Below are 15,000 nucleotides of genomic sequence, written 5' to 3'. Positions count from 1 at the left end.
TTTCACTAAAAATACAAGCAAGGACTTTTTCATAAAATATATCTAATAAAATATATTTGCACACACTAAGACAAGATTACACACTTAAATGCTCTCGCTCTCTCTCTCTCTCTCTCTCTCTCTCTCTCTCTCTCTCTCTCTCTCTCTCTCTCTCACACACACACACACACACACACACACACACACACACACACACACACACACACACACACACACACCCACATGCGCGCGCGCGCGAACACACACACACACACACACACACAACTCAACCTTCCCGCACAACACCGCTGCCCATTAATATATCCACAAACCTAATGGATAATCACACCCATAACCCTCTTCTCCAAGTAACTCCCCCCCCCCCCCATCCAACTTTCCTTCGCGAACAATTGCATGCAAGCGCCCCTCCCGCGAAGACTAATCAGGTGCCACACCCAGCAACCGCACGTTACCTTACCATCTGTCTCGATTAGCTTGTATTCCAGGGCGATGGATGGATGGGTCTTTTCCCGAGCATAATCGAAGCAAAGCGAATTATGATTTTCTTTTCTTGTCTTAAATCAATACATGGAGGATAGTGATTCGCCTCATGAATTTGTGCAAAAATCCATGCTGAGTGAGAGGGAGTGGGGAAGGGAGGGAAAGGAGGGAAGAGAGAGAGAGAGAGAGAGAGAGAGAGAGAGAAGAGAGAGAGAGAGAGAGAGAGAGAGAGAGAGAGAGAGAGAGAGAGAGAGAGAGAGAGAGAGAGAGAGAAGAGAGAGAGATCGTGCATTCACAAACCTTCATTAGAAATTCTCTTTAGCGTCTATTTGTTCTGACAACATCTACGCTGACAGTGACGGTCACTCTGGGAAAAATGAGATGATGAATTGAAATGATGAAAGTACACCTTTACTGAGCTCTAGTTTTTTCTTGATATTCATGTTGATGACGCCAGCGATGACTTCGGCGATGATGAAAACGCAAGGGACAATCAAGAGACAATGACAGTTCATTTTGTCACAGATCAAGACCTAAGAAAGAAGCTGCTCTGTATTAAATGTAGCGTTGGTTTTCAAAGGCATAGAAAGTCTCCTTAAAGCTTGTAACACCCCCTGTCCCCTTTACGAATACAACTTTCGAAATTAAACCTTTCTCTCTCTCTCTCTCTCTCTCTCTCCCTTCTCTCTCTATCTCTCTCTCTCTCTCTCTCTCTCTCTCTCTCTCTCTCTCTCTCTCTCTCTCTCTCTCTCTCTCTCTCTCTCTCTCTCTCTCTCGCTCTCTCTCCCCCCCCCCCCCTACCATATACGTGTGCGCGCGCTTGTGTTAACTACAATAATCCTCAGAAAAAAAAATACATTAAAGGATAGCGGTTCTTTTTTCAGCGTCTCCCATCTTATCAGCGAAGATTCACCCCTCGCACTATGCTAATGTAATTGTCAGTCTGTGCCTTATAAGCCTTCAGAACCAATATTCCCGACGAAGGATCGAGACTTTCAATAAATCCCCCACAAAAATCGAGAACCCGTGAGCGCTGCCGATACAATGGCGCTGTGCAGATACGGCGTTAAGTGCCTTTGATGAGGTGATATTGTGATTCTGGGAGACGGGGAGGCCACCGTCGCCTCGGCCGGGCTTGTAGGTCCTTGCGGTGTGTGTGTGTGTGTGTGTGTGTGTGTGTGTGTGTGTGTGTGTGTGTGTGTGTGTGTGTGTGTGTGTGTGTGTGTGTGTGTGTGTAGAGAGAGAAAGAAGAAGGGAGAAAGAGAAAGAGAGTGGAAGAGAAAGATAAAGATAAAGAGAAAGAGAAGAGAGAGAGAGAGCGCGCGAGAGAGAGAGAGAGAGAGACAGATAATTCTATATGTACAAAAAAATTAAACATTCTTAAAGGCGCAAACTCCCATTTTCCTTGCTGCGTATCAGGGAGACCATTGTCCTTAGAGGATCACCCCAACTAAATCGACCAAGTTTACCCTAAAAGGCCTGTTGCATGTTTGGCGACGGAGATTTCCCCCGGTATCATCTCGGGGGCTCGGTCCAAGTCACGCAGGCTCCCGACGTGAAAGGCGCACGCGACGGCAGCGCGGCGGACTCTGCCTCCTCGTTCCCCCAGCGCCCACGGACACGCCATTTCCTCGCCTCTTCAGCAGAACCATACAGACAATAAACTTGATGAACAACAGAGAAGGAGAATTCCCTCACGGCCAAAGGACCGGCTCTCGCAAATCGCTATCGACGCCGGAGGCCAAAATCGATCTAATCCGTGAACGCAAAGAATAGCCTTGTCCAGGGATAATGACCCTTAGAAAGCGTTTCCATTAAGGGCTTTTTTCCGGCCCTCTGTGCGCGGGAGGGATTTGGGAGAGTGGCAGCTCTTTGCCTCTCGGTCTTGCACGCCTCCGAGCTTCGACGCCCCACGGAAGCGGACTTTCTCGAGTCTTAATTAATGAGAGGAATGGGAGAGAAGGAGAGAGATGAGAGAGAAAGAGAGAGATGAGAGAAAGAGAGAGATGAGAGAGAAAGAGAGAGATGAGAGAGAGAAAGAGAGAGATGAGAGAGAGAAAGAGAGAGATGAGAGAGAGAAAGAGAGAGATGAGAGGGAGAAAGAGAGAGATGAGAGAGAGAAAGAGATATGAGGGAGATAAATGAGAGAGGGAAAGAGAGATGAAAGAGAGAGAAATGAGAGAGGGAAAGAGAGATGAGAGAGATGAGAGAGATGAGAGAGAGAGAGAGAGAGAGAGAGAGAGAGAGAGAGAGAGAGAGAGAGAGAGAGAGAGAGAGAGAGAGAGAGAGAGAGAGAGAGAGAGAGAGAGAGAGAGAAAGAGAGAGAGAGAAAGAGAGAGAGAGAGAAAAAAAAAATAGATAAAATAAATGAAACCAGTTGAGAGAGACAACTAATCACCAGTCGTTACCATCATGCACGGTAACAACCAGCCCGACCATACCCATCAAGTGGCACACCAGTTATCGTCTGACCCTTCTATGCCTCTTGGCCCTGAGATCACGAGCCAAACCCCCAGCGACTCCCTAAAACAAGCCTAAGAAGCACTTCCTGGATCGTGTGAGTCATCTTCCTGGCCAGCTCCGGAGTTTCCGCCACGCTCCGGCGCGTTGGCTCGAGGAAAAACGACAAGAGTAATGATGGTCATTTGGGCCCCCTTTTCAGACCATACATTCTGCGCCCGTTTCTCCTTCTCCTTCTTCTTTCTCTTTCGCCTTCCCTTTCCCTTTCCTCTTCTTCTGTCTCTTTCTCCATCTCTTTCTCCATCTCTCTCTCCTCTCCTCTCCTCCCCTCTTTCTCTCTCTCTCTCTCTCTCTCTCTCTCTCTCTCTCTCTCTCTCTCTCTCTCTCTCTCTCTCTCTCTCTCTCTCTCTCTCTCTCTCTCTCTCTCTCTCTCTCTCTCTCTCTCTCTCTCTCTCTCTCTCTCTCTCTCTCTCTCTCTCTCTCTCTCTCTCTCTCTCTCTCTCTCTCTTTCTCTCACACACACACACACACTTACACACACTTACACACACACACACACAAACAGACACACACACACATATATACAAATAAACATACATAGATATACACATACATGCTTATATCTATCTATCTATCAATCTATCTATTTATATATATATATCTATATCTGTAAGAGAAAACAGGAATACAGACGAGAGGGAAAACTGGACAGCGGGGTAACTCCTTCATTTTAAGAGGCTAAAAGACTTTAAACTTCATCCATTCGCTGGAGAAGTCTTTCCACGCTTCACAGGAGTAGCCAATTAAACCCCATTAAGCTGATGGCAAAGTCGTGGGGGAAACGTTTTGAAAAAAAAAAAAAAAAAAAAAAAAAAAAAAAAAGATAAATAAGTATTTTTTTCTTAAAAGCCAAGGAAAAAAACGACATTTTCACCTTTTTCCCTTGTTCTACCCACTCGTCCCGTTCGTGTCTCCTCGTCGATCACCGTCCAACCGCCTCGTTATAGCACTGTAATACCCCCCAGACGGCTTCGTCATCTTTAAGTCTAACCAGAACTCGTGTTCCAGAGCGAGGCCGGAAACCCGTTTTCCAGAAACTCTTTCCCCTCTTACTTTTAGGCAGCTCAAGCTACCATCAAAAGCACTCGCTGAAAGCCTCTCGCCCTTCCTCGTCCTCTCCTCTTTCGCGCTCTCTTTTCTTTACCTTGCCATCTTTATTTTGTTTCTTTGTCTTCCTCGTCGATGTCTTGCCTTTATCCGTTTCCTCTCCACTTCCCTCTTCAACTCACTCTTTCTCTCTTCCTTCTCCTGAGTGCCCTTTACATCTTTTCTTTCCTCCTGTTCTTTCCCCCCACACACCACCTTCCCTCCTCCTCTCCCTTACACTCCGTTCCTCTCTTCCCGACCCCATTGTAATTGGCCGCATAGTTTCCCTCCCCATCGCCGCGCTCCTCAGTCGCATCGAGAGCAAAACCATCGACTTTATGTAAAAATAAAACCCGAATTTCACGCCGGCTGCAATATTCAGGGAAGGTTTTCCCTATATCCTTAGGCATCTCAGACTGCCGCCGCAGCCGACCAGTGTGCATACCGGCGACCTCGCGGATTCCCCCCTCCCCCTCTTTCTCCCCTGCACGCCCCTTCCCTTACCATTGCTCGTGTCAACCACCGCAGCTTACGACCGGCAAAAATGTCCAAACTCCGAAAAATGCCAAATAGCCCGGACACACGGAGCCGTCTCCATCACCGCCCTACCGCCGCCATGTCGCAACAAAACGTTCCACCAAAACAAACGTTCCACCATTCCACAATCACACCAACGTACTGCCAGATGCTCGCTTACAAGGGGATGCATGCTTAAAAGAGACTCATAGGCCTAAGCGAGATGGTACTCGGCGAGGAGAAGGGAGAAAGATGATGGAGGAGAGAGTGCAGAGAAAGGGGGAGGAGTGGAGGCGACGCTGGCAAACCGAGAGAACAAAGAACACAGATATGATCCCGAGGATGAAATAGAGACTTGAGGGCGAGGCATAAAGATCGCGCGAGGGGTGGAGGTGATGGTAGGGAGGCGGAGAGGGGGAGGTTCTCTTAGATGAGGCTGATGATCACCCGAACCTCCGCCAGATGGCTCGCGATGGCACACCTGTGTCTCAGCGCCGTGTAGAGTCTGCCACCCTCGTCATTGCTCTCCAGCGACACTTCGGCAGACGTCTGTGTTGTAACTATTTTTGTTGTCAATCAGGACCTGCCTCCGAATTATTCATCACATTTGTAGAGGAGGAGAATGTAGAATGAAAGAAGAAAGGACAACTAAAATAGGCTATTGTAAACACCCCGCGCGTGCTGCAATGAAAAGGTCCATACGGCATCGCCTGACCTTTCCATAATGACGATACTAATGAAGATTGCAACGACATTAGCACTGACAAAGGCAATAAGTTGGCGATGACGAAAACCTTTCCATCCAAAAGAACAAAACATGCACAGATGTACTCTGAATAAAAAACAACAACATTAACGTGGGTTACTAAAATAATAATACAAAACAAAAAAAATTACCGTAAAAAATATCGAGCAAATCAACAAAACAAACAAACAAAACAGAACATTCCCTTCACGACGCCTCACAAGGAAAAAAAGTCCAGCAGTTCACAACGGAACATGGACGGATCAATATACGGTCATGAACAGCCCTGCACGCCTGCACACCTGCAATCAATACGGCGAAATCCTTCATTTGCTGGCGCGACGTAAAACCCTTCAATTTAACAATTAATCTCCTTTAGTATCATCATTGTGTGATATTATTCACTCGATTTATTATAATCAGCATACATTTCTTCGCTGTTATTGTCTTTGTTATTTTTTTTATCATCCCCACTAAGATTCTACCTATTGTTATTATCATCGGCATTTCCCTTCAATTCATTCCTAGGATTACCGCCGTGTTACTATCATCAATATCATCATTAACATAATTATCAATATTCTCATCCCCAGTATTTACCTATTTATCAAATTATTCCTTCCGCGAGTGTCTGGCGTCTGCATTTCCTTGCAAGACGCTGGAGAAACTCATTAATTCCCGTGTCCCTTAATGAAGGCTGATCCTTTTCCCAATAAGAGATCCTTGAACCCGCGGCGCATTCAAAACATTCAAATTTCTCTCCTTCTAACCCCTTCCCCCCCCCCCCCCCTTTTCCTTTTTTTTCAATGACTAAGAGCAAACTGATCTAATTCTATGTTGATTTTTAATAGGTATTTCTTTATCTTTATTTTTTTCTATTTTTATATTTATTTATTTGTTATTATATTTTTTTGGTGGTGGTGGTGGTGGTGGTGGTGGTGGTGGTGGTGGTGGTGGTGGTGGTGGTGGTGATGATGATGATGATGATGATAAGGGTGGTGATGATGGTGATGATGATGATGATGATGATAAGGGTGGTGATGATGGTGATGATGATGATGATGATGATAAGGGTGGTGATGATGGTGATGATGATGATGATGATGATGATGATGATGATGATAAGGGTGGTGATGATGGTGATGATGATGATGATGATGATAAGGGTGGTGATGATGGTGATGATGATGGTGATGATGATAAGGATGAAAGAAAGAGAAGGGGGGAAGGATAACTAAAAAGCTTATAGTCCCGATATTGCCTCCCTCCTCCTCTTACACACACACTGCAGCTGTCCCTACCGCATTTCCCATTTTCTGCCCTGGATAATGTAACCAATACCCCCTGAAATAAGCAATAAGAGTTAGGGTGATAATCCCATCGTGCGGGGAATGATCACTTATCACCCGCCCGTCGACTAGGTGGGGAAACCTACGACAAAATTTCTCATACAAGTTTCTTCTTTCCTCGTGTGTACCATCACCGTTAAAAAGAAGTTAAAATCACAAAAACATTCCACAATGTTGATATCAACATTAATTAACAAAGGTAATTAACATAATCGGAGGAAAGATAAATGCCTCAACACGCCCTTCGAGTGTCCTTCACGCCAAGGCGAGGAGAGAGTAAAAAGTCATGTGTAGATTATCCGTAATTTTGCAGCTGAATAGGTATCGCTTCAGCTGCATATGGAGATTTTGTTTCAATCTTAAAAATATATACATAAACATATACTATGAAAGACTATCTAAGGTTACAAATAAAAAAAAATGGAACTTTGTCACCATGTTTTACAGTCTCCTTTTTTATCATCAGTATTTGCTTACATTACTATTACTTAGGTCACGGACGAAAGGGACTGGAAATAAACTAATTGAGCAATCATTAAGTGAACCTTGACAATCCAACTCAATACATTACCTTCAGTTCCCGGTATAGGAGGCGGCGGCCGCTGCGGCGGCGGCGGGGGCAACGGCTGGCAGTAGTTGCTCTCCAGAATGTACCCGCGATGGTGCATCGTGTTGTTGTAGTTCTGACTCGGGTACACCGGGCTGGGGTGGACCGGGGTCGGGTGAATCGGGCTGTTGTAGCCTTGGTTGACGTGGACCGGGCTGTTGTAGCCGGAACCGTGGTGCACTGGGCTTTGGTGGGCCGGGCTGTTGCATCCTTGATTGATGTGGATCGGGCTCTGGCGGACCGGGCTGTTGTAGCCCTGGTTCACGTGAACTGGACTGTTGTAGCCCTGGTTCACGTGAACTGGGCTGTTGTAACCTTGGTTGACGTGGACCGGGCTGTTGTAGCCTTGGGTAGGATGCACAGGGCTACAGTGCGCGGGGCTGCAGTGTGCAGGGCTGTGGTGGATGGGGGTAAAGTGGTGTGGGCTGTGGTTGACTGGGCTGTTGGGGCCTGGGCTTTGATGTGGGCTCTGGTAGGGGCTGTTGTAGGTGCTGCTGTACCCATACGGAAGGTGGTTGCGGGCGTGGGCGCGGCGGTGCGTGGCCGGCGAGCGGGGCTGAGGCTGGTGGTGCACGGGACTGCCAGGGTGGTGCGGGGGGAGGGGCGGCGGCGTTGGCTGGGTACGGGCGTGAGTAGGCGTGTGCGGGCGCGAGGGCGGAGGCGGCGGAGGATTGCATGCCACGTGGGTCCAATAGGGACACGCCTCCCCCTCATCCTGCGGTTCGGGGAAGACGGTGTCCAAGTGCGGTCTGGGAGCCCCGTCCTTCTTGCCCTTCGGTTTCCAGTTGAACAACTTCGTGCAGAACATGGGCGCCATCTCGCTCCGTCGGCGTTCTCACTGCTGGCTAATGCTAAATAAATAATCAGTGAGCAGAATCCTATACGCTCACGGACAGACCTTCTTCTGTTTCGCGGTGGAATCGCGGTGGCCTCTCAGACAACTCCCGCCAGCGGCCAAGAGGCTGCAGACTGCGCGGCGTCCGTCGGCCCCCGTGACGTCCCGAGCGAGCTTGCACCAGTCATGACGGCCATCCCCAATCACAGGAGCAATCTGCATCCGGTCGTAAAATTACCCAGAATTTGTGTATCGGCCGTTCATACACGTCTCCCGGGACCGTGTATCCCAATGATCACAAAATATCTAACTCGCAATATTCGTCAAACACACTAATCTGTTGCGCAATAAATCTTGGCGGAAATGAAATGTTCCCGTGTCTCATTTTCTGGAATAACAACCATTACCGAACGTCAATCAGGCGTCGAAGGTCGCTGCGCCATACGGCCTTAGCAATCATACCCCGGGTCTGTCGACGGGCACCAGTACCCTCCCCGGGGTAGGATGAAAGGCGGACGATCCTGCAGGACAGGAGAGTCAGGCTTCTGTCATGAGGGAAAGGACTGTTTGGCTGGTGGACAGAGGCAGACCGCGTCCTCCCCTCACAGCGGCGTCCTTTCCTCGCTGCAATTGGGGGTTGCTAGGCGCTGCATACAAGGGAAGGGGAGCTAGGTTCTATTGTGCCTCTTTTCTCCTTTCAGCTCTCCAGTTAGTGTTTTATTCTTGGCACTCCGGCCATTCACGGTTATTGAGTCACACGCAGATAAAAAAGAGCGAATCACAGAAAGCACCTTCTCTCACGTTCTCATCCGACCCAAGAAAGCTCCGGGAAGGTTCTATTCCTGGCATTCCATCCGCCTTGCTCATGACTAGCCGCTCATCCAGTGAATAGTTACACTCAGCGAGACGCGTGCCCTTCACCAGCAACGTCGGATCTATCTATCTTTCAAAGCTGCATCGTAAACCTGTGCCCAGGTATCGGCCATAAATTCCGCTTCGGAATATCATGCGGAGTTCGTGTCTCTGAACAAGTTTCTCGTTCTTTTCTACAGAAACGCAAGTCGATATTCTTTTCTTTTCTTACTGCTCACGAACTCGACTCAATACATAAAACAATGTCATTTTTCCACTAATTAACCGGTTTTGCTTTTGGCATTTCGGGTCTGCAAAAACAAAAAAGTTAACTTCTGAGGTGGAAAAAAATCAATAAGTCTACGACTCAAATTCATGTAACGTCGAGACGGATTCCCTCCCAGCGGGGGACGCCGCGCGAGTCCCTCCGAAGGCCTGATTACTATTCCCTCTCAAGTTTCCACGGTTGGTTTGCTTTCGAAGGGGTGCTGCTACGTCCACACTCTGGGTCCTTCCGCCGCTGGCCTCGATTAAACGACTCGATGACTTTTCCAAAGTAACTCGAGCCTCAGTCTGACATGACCCCGCAACCCGACGCGGAAGCGGAACGCAAAAAGTTTAGAGAGGCTAAATAGTTTTGAGTACTTTAAAGAGTTCCTTTAAGTAAAATTATAGTTCTGTCCATTAGTCGACCTTAACGCTTTATTTCGTGTCCAGGGTCAGGGCCATACTAAGTCACTCATTCACTGCCACTGCCTTCGAGGGCGTTTTTTCCAATCTTTTTTTCTTTCCTTTTAGCATGAAAATGGTGTACTGCATTGATTTCACTTTAATTAAACTGACTGGGCCTCTAGGTGCCACTGGCTGCTTCCAATGTACCATCGGCCTCGATTCATCTCGGGTTACTCATGCCGGGCGATTTGTTAGGTTTATCATCGATGTTTCCCCGATGAATTATCACTTACGCTCAGCTTCCCTTGGTCTTCCCCTCATCTTGATGGAAGGGAGGAGGGTTGGGGGGGCAGGGGAACGGGAAGGGGAGGCGGTCGTGTTACAACAAACGGCCGAGTGACGCATCACTTTATTGGCTTGTGCGCTGTTTCCCTTCTTTATATCTCGGAATGTATTTTTTTCCAGGGTATATATTCTGAGCCTTTCTAGTCTATAATATCTGAATCCCCCCCCTCCCTAAAAAAGAGCGCATTCAGGCTTTCTAAAAAAATGTCAAATATAAATAAAAATGGCGGAGCTCAAGAGTGCTGCCTGAAGGCCAATATCGCTCTTTATCCGAAATACAATTCGGTATTTAAAAAAGGCAACCTGGTATTGTCCTATTCTTGTTTACCCAGAGTTTTGCATCTACTCTCTGGCCGTTCTCTTTTGTTCTTTCGCCGTGTTCGTCTTCCAGCTTCCCTCGAATCGGTCGCGTGGTAGCTGGTTCTGAGGGGAATGAATCACCGCCCCTCGCTCGTGCACAGAGGGAGGTCTAACAATCTGCTACAACTAACAACAGAAACAGGAGGGGATTGTCAGTTATCGCTGGACAGTAAGTCTCGCTTAAATCATAATAAAGTTCTACAGTGTGTGTCTTTCACATCAACACTTCCGATACGTGGAAGGCATTTCGGACACGCATTTTCCTCTTTTCTTCTCCTTCACAAAATGACAGGGGAGGGGTGGGGGTCGGCTGCGAGCTTCCCGTGACAGAGTTCGTAAAAAAACACGAGTTCAGAAAAAGGAAACTCGTATCTTCATGGAAGTTTCTACAAGCAAATAATTCTTCCCGTCTTGGATATGCGTGCCACGATGCGGGACCTCCTGCAGCGGCCGAGCCTGAGGTACCTGCAGGAGGCGCTGTGGGACAATCAGTGGGAAAACGAAGAGAGGAGAGGAGGAAAAAGAGAGGAGAGAGAAGGGTGAGCGTTGAGGGTGCGAGCTCGGGGTGACCGTCACTCAGGATTTGCTTTATCTGAACAGAGATGCAGCAGACACTGGGGAGAGTTGGAGAAGGGGGAGGGGAAGAGGCAGCGAAGGAAAAGGAGGAGGAGACAAGGAGACTGACTGAGGATAAAGGAAACAGAAGACGGTGTTTAGGGCAGCAGATGGGATTCTTCCAACAACAAAATAAAAACGAGTTCAGTAACCCAACTCTTCAGCGTGGATGATAATTCAGCTCATGAGCGTCAATTGTGAGGCCACGCGTCATTAAGGACGCCCGACGCTTCAGCACAGTACAACGGGTGAACAGGTCGTGCTGAGCTGTCGTACTGTTGAATTCCCTCCGAGCTCCCTCCTCTCACTTTGGCATAAATGCTCTTGTGCAGGACTCATCCCATTTTCTGTCCACGGAATCGGAAAGCACAGAGGCACTGCTCGGGCACCCAGGCACGGCTAATGTTTCTCCCCATCGCGGTTACAGTCCCCTCATGAGCGCCGGCAGCAAAAGCATCGACAGCAGAACAAAGAACATGATCAGAAGAGAGAAAAACCAGTTCAGCAGGTCACCAGGTGTGATGCTCAGCAGATATTCCCGAATTGGCCACATGGACTGCTATCGCGCTCCCTAAGGAACCCTCTAAGGACACTCTTGGCTTTGGGTCGCTGGCCTTCCCCCCAGGGAGGGATGGGACGCCCGGAAGATGCGAAAACGTCAAATTCGTTCTTGAGGGGCAAATGCTCTCACTAATAAAGTCTCTTCGATTAATACTTTTAAACGCGGTGTTTTTCTATAGCACTGAATTCACTCGTTTTTCCTGACTACTGTTGGAAAAAAATGTTTAAAAATCGGATATCAAAAACAAGGCACAGCCTAAATAAACGTACAACAAATGATAAGCGAGTTTCGTTAATTCAAGTATAATCCGGAAGAGGAGACGGCGTACTTTCCGCGTCACGACTGAAGCCAAACTGAGGGGAACACTACAGTGAGGCAGCAAACCTCCGATGGGTAGTCGAGTTGCCGCGTCGGATTTTCCTCCCTATTTTTTTATTAATCAAGGCAAGTTCGATTTAACTCAGTAAAGGAAGAATTTTCTTAAGTGAATAAAAGGAAGTCTCTGAAATTATAGCTAGCCTCCCCAGAATATACACCAGAGTACGTAATAAAAGACCAAAATCACCACCTGGCACATCCTCGGGCGCCTCAGACTCGCGATATCCGAGCAAGCATGATTCTGTGTGTTTAAAACCCACACAGACCTACACACTCATTAACCCAATTTTGGTGTTAAATTCACCCCCAGTTTGCAGTCCAGACCCTTGTTTGCTCCCTGAAAAACTCCCGTGATTTAATGGTACGTGTGTGTGTCGTTCCATATGGAGAGGGGAAACTGCCAGACTGGCCGTGCTCTTCCAGCCACGCCTTCCGTACGCAGACGCATCGATCTGGCCTGAGAAACAAATTTTAGCCCTGTCGGCGCCAGAATTAATTTAATAAGACTTTACTATACAAGATAAGGCAGTGCAAAAAAAGATGCTGCACAGATTACGTCAAATCCAGTCTCGAGCTGATATATACACTCATTCCCAGCCTACGAGACCGGCTGTGCATGTCGAGGTGGAGGTGCATGATAACAGTTATCTTGTATCATCTGTCATGCATTCCTGAGATCGTCATAAGACGGGCAATATGACGGATGCGGCAGACGGGCCCACAAAACACTACGACAAAAATACAGCCAAAACTGACGCAACTTAGACCATAAAAACTGAGCACAATGTCCCGAACAATGAGGCGAGAGGCCCAGCGTAAACACTGCAATTGTGTGGCAACAATGGTGTGGAGGCCGTGTAATGGACAGTGTTGCCATGATCCTGATGGTGACTACACTGGGTCATGCAAGGGCACATGCGCCTGCACGGAAATGGGTAATTATGGAGAAATCTGACTTACCCCATACGCTCACCCTCGCGGACCGATGGTTTCGTAAAGGCAGAGGTGCACAGGCCGAGGCGCACGGGCATTGCATTTAACAGCTCATGCAGACACAGACTGATGTGTGTGTGCGTGTGTGCGTGTGCGTGTGCGTGTGCGTGTGTGTGTGTGTGTGTGTGTGTGTGTGTGTGTGTGTGTGTGTGTGTGTGTGTGTGTGTGTGTGTGTGTGTGTGTGTGTTCGTTTGCGTGTGTGCGAGTGTGAGAGTGAGCGTGAGTGAGTGAATAAGTGAGTGAGTGAGCAAGTTAGTGAGTATGTGGTGGGAGGGGTGCATGCGTGCGTGTATGTGCAAGCATGTCCAAAAAGACATACAAATGCACGTATCCTTGGATAAATACAAACACGTGCACACACACACACACACACACACACACACACACACACACACACACACACACACACACACATTGACATCCAAAATAATAATAATAGTTAAGAAAGTAGGCAAGTAAACAATAAATTTATGAAATTAATACACAATAAAGTGCAAAAATACCAACCAACCAAACAAACAAACAAACCAAAAAAACATTTCCCCCCTACCCCCCAAACACACACACACACACACTCACACACACACACACACACACACACACACACACACACACACACACACACACACACACACACACACACACACACACGCACGCACTAGTGTACGAGTATGCCCGTTAGTTCAATGAATATGTTTCGACAATTATAGCGCAATATATCACAATACCATTATCTTCTCGATCGGGACTTCAAATAAAGAGCAAACACACAGAGTGAATAATTTTTGTACAAACATTTCTCTTCTCGGTCAACATCCTCTCTTAATCGCTCGTTTTCCATTCAAGGTCAGCTGATTTGCATATCAAGTATCTCATAAATAAATATCCAAAGAGACTTTTATATTACTCCCCGCCTGAAGATAAAAAAAATAAAATTAAAAACTCCACAAATCCTAAAAAAGGTAAAAAAAAAAAAAAAAAAAAAAAAAAAAAAGTTAAAAAAATACCTGTGAAAATCCTCAACTTATATATACAAAAAAAGATAACCAGAGACTGTGTATACTCTGCATAATTTCCAAAACCCCCAAAAATCAACAGTTTTCTCTCGAGGACATTACCGCGTACGACGACTCGAGGGGCCGCGATGACGACCTCTCAAGCCATTCAATTACGCCTCCTGTGTGTGCAATACTATCACGCGGATCAATAGCAGCCACAGCTTATCGTGGTCGTGCTGGCTGCCCCCGACGCCGCCGCCGACACGACCTCTTGGGCCATCGTATAGGGGGCCGGGGGGGGGGGGGGGACGAGGAGGAGGAAATAGAGATGCAGATGGAGGTGGAGGAAATGATGATTATTATTGATGATGATGATGATGATGATGATGATGATGATGATGATGATGATGATGATGATGATGATGATGATGATGATGATGATGATGGTGATGATGATGATGATTATTGATGATGATGATGGTGATGGGGATGGGGATGGTGATGGTGATGGTGATGGAGATGATGATGGTGATGATGAGGAGGAGGAGGAAGAAAAGGAGGGGAGGAGGAGGAGGAGGAAGGGGAGGAGTTGGAAGAGAAGAAGGAGGAGGAGGAGGAGGAGGAGGAGGAGGAGGAGGAGGAGGAGGAGGCGGAGGAGGAGGAAGAGGAGCAGGGAGAGAAAAGAGTTAGAATGAAAAGCATGACGATGATAACATGATAATTGGGAAGACGGAGTGATAGTGGAGGAATGGGAAGAAAGGGAATTACCCCCCCCCCCCCCTTCTACTCTCCACTTCAGAAAAAAAAAAATAATATACTTTTTTTAGAAATTTGAGCATAATTTTTGCATGACTGTTGTCGCTTTATCCTCTTTCGATATTGGCCACATGCGGTGCTGTCCAATGTGCCATTTTTGGCACTCGTACTTATGAAATAAATGCCACAATACGTACACTCTCAAAATGAATCAACAACAGATTTTTTTCTCGAAACGCGCAAAAATCCGCCAAACTACAAACCCAAACGCCCGAACCCACGCACTCGAATCGAAGCTCGCCGCCGCCTCCGCCAGAGCCCGGCGAGGCGG

The 15,000-nt window shown here is 47.4% G+C and overlaps 1 protein-coding gene across 15 annotated transcripts in view; it reads right to left on the bottom strand.

Moving 5' to 3' along the window:
• The window catches only part of LOC125031054 (protein sickie-like), a 737,157-nt gene that overhangs the window by 150,343 nt on the left and 571,814 nt on the right, over nucleotides 1-15,000 (bottom strand). For 2 of the 15 annotated variants that reach the window (XM_047621504.1, XM_047621493.1), the window contains exon 1: nucleotides 7,268-10,554. The exons of 2 other annotated variants lie outside the window; for them this stretch is intronic. In XM_047621504.1, the coding sequence (XP_047477460.1) occupies nucleotides 7,268-8,120 (853 nt within the window). In that variant the 5' untranslated portion in view covers nucleotides 8,121-10,554. Of the gene's footprint in view, nucleotides 1-7,267; nucleotides 10,569-15,000 lie in introns of those variants that run through there. 11 more of the 15 variants (XM_047621502.1, XM_047621499.1, XM_047621498.1 and 8 more) reach the window with 9 other exon arrangements.

This window comes from Penaeus chinensis, chromosome 12, assembly GCF_019202785.1.
Source record: "Penaeus chinensis breed Huanghai No. 1 chromosome 12, ASM1920278v2, whole genome shotgun sequence".
Lineage (NCBI taxonomy): Eukaryota > Metazoa > Arthropoda > Malacostraca > Decapoda > Penaeidae > Penaeus > Penaeus chinensis.
This window is presented reverse-complemented; position numbering and strand designations above follow the sequence as displayed.